Here is a 6,377-nt window from a genome sequence, read left to right on the forward strand (position 1 = left end):
TATGAAATTGTGATGTGAACATGAAACTATGTTATTTCCTTGTACTATGGTCAATTATGGATGAACTTTTCGTACTGCGGTATAGTAATAATGTGTTGGACTCTCATTTAGAGATAGCGATTCGAGTTTCACTTCCCTTTGAGGGGGATATGGATGTCTCGCCCAAAATGACTTCGGCTCGTGTGAGTATAGTGCTCCTTGGGTGCGCCTAACCGAAGTTTTTACTCGTAATTCCTTAAGAAGTCGGGGAGATAGGTCGGAAGTTGCGATGGAAGATGACTCGAATTGCCCTGTTTTGCGGAGCAGGTTCCTGTTAGTGATAACAGGTTATAACGACACAGTAGAAGGAAACAACATCGGGTCATGAATGAATTGACTGTGATGGAAATGTTGTCATGGAATATGTTGTATGGTTATATTATTTTTTGTTTAATATGAATATGATATTTGGTATGTTATGATATTTCTGGTTGCTTACCCTTACATGTTGTGGTTGTGGTTTCCACCTACGATGATCGTATGTGTACAGGAGTAGATAGCGTTGCAGATAAATAGTGGATCAAAGTAACTGACGAGAGTTGAGACCTTTATATAGGGGTTGATTACTTATTATGTTTAAAACTTTTCAGACTTGGTACTTTATGTAAAAACGATATTCTATAATTTCAGACAACGTTTATAATTATGTTTTACTTTCACGTTTTAATCAAATATAGTTTGATTGTCTTAAGGAATTTTTTGATCGAAATATTTTGTGAAAAATTTTTACACCATGACATCTCGAAAATCAGGGTTACACCCTCTATTGTCTCAGTCAGAAACGAACCGAGACAAAAACACACACCTTTTTGCTTTGGTTCAAAACCGAGACAAAAGGCTTACCACTTTTTGTTTCGCTTGTATATACCACGATGGATAATCGCTCCGAATAAACAAAAATTACATTTCCTTTCCCTTCAGTTCAATAGTTACTTGTCTTTTGTCCTTTCAATGACAATATTATACTTAAGTATTCAAAACAGAAAAATATTGTAAAAAGTGTTATTAAACTTGTTTTTATCAAATAAACTAATTAAGTATTTTGTAAATTAAACTTTCAATATATCAATTTATATTTATTTTATATATCATTATTGATGTGTTTTGTTCATACGGAAATGGAAATATGACATTATTAGTCAAATACTTTTTTAATAAACACATTTTTTATTTAGATATTGAAACATTAGTGCATAAATAATAATTTTTAATATATAAAAAGTAACGTGATGATAATTTCAAAAATATAATAACTTTTGTGAATTGCGATGAAAAATTTATAATAAATTTAAAATAAATCGTACTATTTTTTTTATTACGAATTGAATCTAATTCGATATAGAAAGTAACAATGCTTCTTTTGTTTTTTTAGCGGGTGGTCCATTATATGAATAATAATCATGTGGCATATGGAAAGGTAGGTTTGGTAGGAATTGACCAGCTGATGCCATTAAAATTGACAAATATCACTAGGGAGCATCCAATGTTATATAGAGAACCTATTGATGCATTGGAAGAAATGGAGGGGAGAGAGAAGAGGGTTCCTCTGAATAGCCTCCATGTCCAAAAGCTGCTACTTATCGTTAATAGGTTACACGTGTTACTCCACTCCATAGCTTTAGCCTTCATGATGTATTACAGGGTCTGTTTTCTATTACAACCCACAGAAACAAGAGAAGGCCATGAGTTGTTACCATGGCTGCTTGTTTCTGCTTCAGAAGCCATTCTCTCTTTCATTTGGGTCCTTGACCAAGCCTTTCGCTGGCGTCCAGTTTCACGTTCTGTCTTCCCAGAAAGATTGCCGGAGGATCACAAACTTTCTCCTATTGATGTGTTCATATGCACTGCAGATCCAACTAAGGAACCCACTTTGGATGTCATGAATACTGTATTGTCAAGTATGGCACTGGATTACCCTACAAACAAACTGCATGTGTATCTTTCAGATGATGCGGGCTCGCCTTTGACACTGCATGCTATGAGGGAGGCTTGCAAATTTGCTAGGTGGTGGCTTCCTTTTTGTAGAAGGTACAAAATAAACAACAGGTGCCCCAAGGCTTACTTTTCCGCCTTGGAGGATAATGCTCATGCTGATTTTGCAAGGAGTAGTTTGTACGTGGCAGATAAGCATACCATTAAGGTTGCCTTTCAGTGAACTTGCTTTTATTCATCTTTTCCCGCATATCTGATTCTGTTTTCTGTACACCTAACCGTGAAAATAATATTTATAATGCATCGCTTTTTGTGATTTGTAATAATTTGCAGGAAAAGTACGAGGCTTTCGAAGAAGCGATAAAGACGTTTAGAAAAGATACTGCATTCTCCCGACATCACCCATCTCTCGTTGAGGTATACTAACATTTGCATTCGTTTTGCCATCTAGCTATGGAAAATGTTTCTCTATCAACTTTTTCTTTTACTAATATTTTTACAGCGTTGAGGGCTCATAATTGATCTTTTTCAAATAATTTTTAAAACTAAATAGGTTAATAAAAGAATGATATATAACGTTATCAAAAAGTTATAATAAAAAAGTTGTTAAAATAACAAAGTCTGATAAATATTTAGAAAGAGATATAATTGCATGCACGGCTGTTAAGAGAATATATATATATATATATATATATATATATATATATATATATATATATAAATAAATGGTTAGTTAACTTATATATATATTTTTTTTCAGTTGGTATATTTTAGTAACTTGTACCAGGTTTTAGTAGACAAAAATACTCTTATATATTATGGATTCTAAGGTCAAAAATATTTGAATAATTTTTATTCTCAAAACTAAAAAAAAACACCAGAAACCCCTAAACCCTTACTCACCTTCCTCATTTCTCTCAACCCTTTTTCTTTCATCTCTCTCACTTCAACATTTTCTCTGTCATCCCTACTGTAGTCCCAATTGAAAAATTAGAAACACTCGCTTAACTCTAAACCAAAAATTAATAAACTAGTCATAATGAACTTGTTAGCTCTCAGTTGCACTGGAAAATTACTTTCCAAAGTAAATCACATCATCTAAGTTTATTTTAAACAATTCACATCTCCAACTTGTTTGGTCAATATAAACATGATGTTGCAATTCTGATTTATCATTTATCGTAGAAATGAAATTAAGAAAAACAAAATGCACTAAATTTCAAATTGGAATTTAAACTTAATAAATTTGTTATCATCCCGCTCATTGTTTAACTTCTACTCCTTTCATTTCTATGATTTTATCAAAATTGGTATTAAGAAACTAAATGTTTTGCAACTATTACAGGTTGATGCTAACGTCTTTTTGTGGGGGGGTCTTGATTTATTTTTTAGTTTTGAAATTATTGTATACTTTAGTTTTTACAAATATAATAACAATTAGAAGGAAAAAAATATAACACAACTCTCCAATCAAAAATCAACATCAACATCATCAATTATTTTGTTATTAAAGTAGAAAACAAATGAAAGAATAGAGCAAGAACAACAAATTGCGGTGTCGCGGATTGCTGCGTGGGAATGTTTGAGATGATGGAGATGAGAGAAACAAATTAGATAAGTGAGTAATGTAGAATAGGGTTAGGTGAGTGTTTATGATTTTTTCAGTTGGGGCTACGGTATGGATGATAGAGAACAGGTTGGAGTGAGAGAGATGAAAGAGAATGGGTGGAGAGGAATGAGGGATTAGAGAGAGGTGAGTAAGGCTTAGGGGTTTCTTATTTTTCTTTTTTAGTTTTGAGAATGAAAATTATTCAAATACCACTTACCTTAAAAAACTTAGAGTCCATAATATATGAGAGTATTTTTGTCTACTAAAACCCGGTACACATTGTTAAAATGTACCAACTGAAAAAAGAGCATACGCAAATTAACAAACCAAAATAAATATATATATATATATATATATATATATATATATATATATATATATATATATATATAATGATTATGAAGTGTGTATTTTGTTGAGAAATCTAGTTGTGTATAGGATTAATATAAGTTATGGACTAATATTTTTATTAAAATAATACTTATCTAAGGAAAATAATAACAATATAATAAATAATTATAAATAATATATATATATATATATATATATATATATATATATATATATATAACTTTTGAGATTTAGTTATATTATGACTATAGTTCAAATAAGTTTGGGCTACTTCATTATGAAGAGGCTTAAAAGACTTTATTAAACTCTTTTCTTTAATATGCCTTTTGGGAGAAGTAGGAACATAAACTCTCTGGGTCTCTGAAGTTTGGTTTGGTGTATGAGGTCATATCTGTTGGTATCGAAGAGGGTAATTTTCGAAGAGTAAAACGCAGTGGAATTAAAACACAGAGAGCGGAAAGCGTGTTCGATCACAATTAAAATTAATTTGGTCCTTTTAGCAAAAATAATTTTCTTTCAAAAAATTAATCAAACAGTTGATATACGTAAAATAATATGAGTGTAGGGAATAGAAAAATCACACAGATATTTTTATACTGGTTCGATTCAACAGAATCTANGTCCANTCGTTAATCACTACAAATAGTGATTAACAGTTCCACTAAAAATGGTTTAACAGATTACAATCAAATAAACAGGAATATAGAACGAAAAGAACTACTCTACCAACTTGAAGAGAACCGCTCCGACAATCGACAAACGATTCACGAGCTTCTCCTAACACAAGACCAGGCAGAGTACCTTGCTAACTTGAAGAGAGTCTGCTCCGACTATCGACACACGATACGCGAGCCTCTCCTTTCACAAGACCAAGCAAGGGAACAATGAACAAAAAGCTTTTTGAGAACTTCTCTCAGACACACAGTGTTCTACTTTGCTTTCTCAGTTCAAAACGTTTTTTTCTAAGTTCTCCAAAACCACATATATAGCCAAGTACACTGAATGCCAAAGGTCAGCTCCCAACTGCCATAAATAATCGATTATTGTAAGTGATAATCGATTATTCAAGTCCGTTACAGAGTTTTCAAAAAATGATAATCGATTATATGAAGTGATAATCGATTATTCAAGTATGACTTGTGATAATCGATTATTGCTTCATGATAATATATTATTCTAGTATAAAAACATGTGATAATCGATTATAGCTTAACCATAATCGATTATATCAGTAGAAATTACAATGTTTAACATTTTCCTACTACATTCAAAATCTACAAGTTGCTTTTTAAATATTGTCCTAATACATACAAAATCTATAAGTTGCAGCATCATCAAAACACATCTTCAGGTTTTACCAATACTCCTTATTGGTAACAATCTCCCTCTTTTTGATGATGATCAAAAACTCTCTTTTTTAAAAGCAACTCAAGTTTACCTACAACACATATAAACTAATGGACAACCACAGAGTTAGTAGTACCTGTACAGTTAAAAATATTTCTTCCCTTAATCCTCCCCTTATATTTCTTCTCCCCTTTTTTGATCATAAGCAAAAAGAATAATGTAAAAACCTCCCCCTTAATATGAGCTCCCCCTCAAAAAATGAAATATATGCACAAAATCAACATACAAGCTCATTATATTAAGAACAGAAAGGAATTCCAGGAAATTTATAAAGATTTAAAAACTAAATGCCACAAAGAAAACAATCAAACTTAGGGGCCTAAAAAAAACTAGAAATCAGGACTAGGGGATCTTTCAGTAGGTGGGATATTGAGATGATCCTCAATGTTGTGTAGTCGAACATCAAACTCAAGAAATTGATCAACTAAGTACTCATCAAGAGATTGCTGCCACTCATGAATGTTATCAAAATGAGTTTTATGTGTTATACCGATATCCTCCAACTGTTTAGATAACCATGCAAAGTGTTCTTCCATAGAAGTTGAGGAAGAGGAGGGTATGTTAGAAGGTCCAGCATCAGATGGAGCAGCAGCATTTACTAGGTCAGCCATATGAGTGTCCATGTCATCATCTTCATCTTCATCTGGATGGTCATCATCTTTGTGAATAAGAACTCTTCCTCTGGTAATGAATCCCATTTGACGAAAAGTAGTATCTCCAATTTCTGATCCCACAGCTTCAATAGCTTGAATAAGTTCTCCTTCAACAGGTATACCTTTGTATTCTAAAATCCTAGAAATAAGAAGAGCATAAGGAAATTGATATGAATGGGATTTCTTGGCTTTTACCATTGTGTCAGCAATGAGAGCAGGCCAGCCAATTTGTATGTGATTTAGAATCCCATACAAAAGAAGTAAATCCTGCTCAGAGCATTGAGCATGGTTGGTTGCTCTAGGACATAGAATCCAAACAATCAAGTAGTGGATCATCCTTTCTTCAACTTTGAAACCTCCAACCAGTAATTGCCTTCTATTTGTTT

The 6,377-nt window shown here is 32.4% G+C and overlaps 1 protein-coding gene across 1 annotated transcript in view; it reads left to right on the plus strand.

The window, feature by feature from the left end:
• Positions 1-1,398: 1,398 nt before the first annotated feature.
• The window catches only part of LOC106767286 (cellulose synthase-like protein G2), a 17,855-nt gene continuing 12,876 nt past the window's right edge, over positions 1,399-6,377 (plus strand). The window contains exons 1-2 of the mRNA XM_014652141.2: positions 1,399-2,179; positions 2,305-2,388. Coding sequence (XP_014507627.2) covers positions 1,427-2,179; positions 2,305-2,388 — 837 coding nt within the window. The 5' untranslated portion in view covers positions 1,399-1,426. The remainder of the gene's footprint in view (positions 2,180-2,304; positions 2,389-6,377) is intronic.

The sequence above is a fragment of the Vigna radiata genome, chromosome 7 (genome assembly GCF_000741045.1).
Source record: "Vigna radiata var. radiata cultivar VC1973A chromosome 7, Vradiata_ver6, whole genome shotgun sequence".
NCBI lineage: Eukaryota > Viridiplantae > Streptophyta > Magnoliopsida > Fabales > Fabaceae > Vigna > Vigna radiata.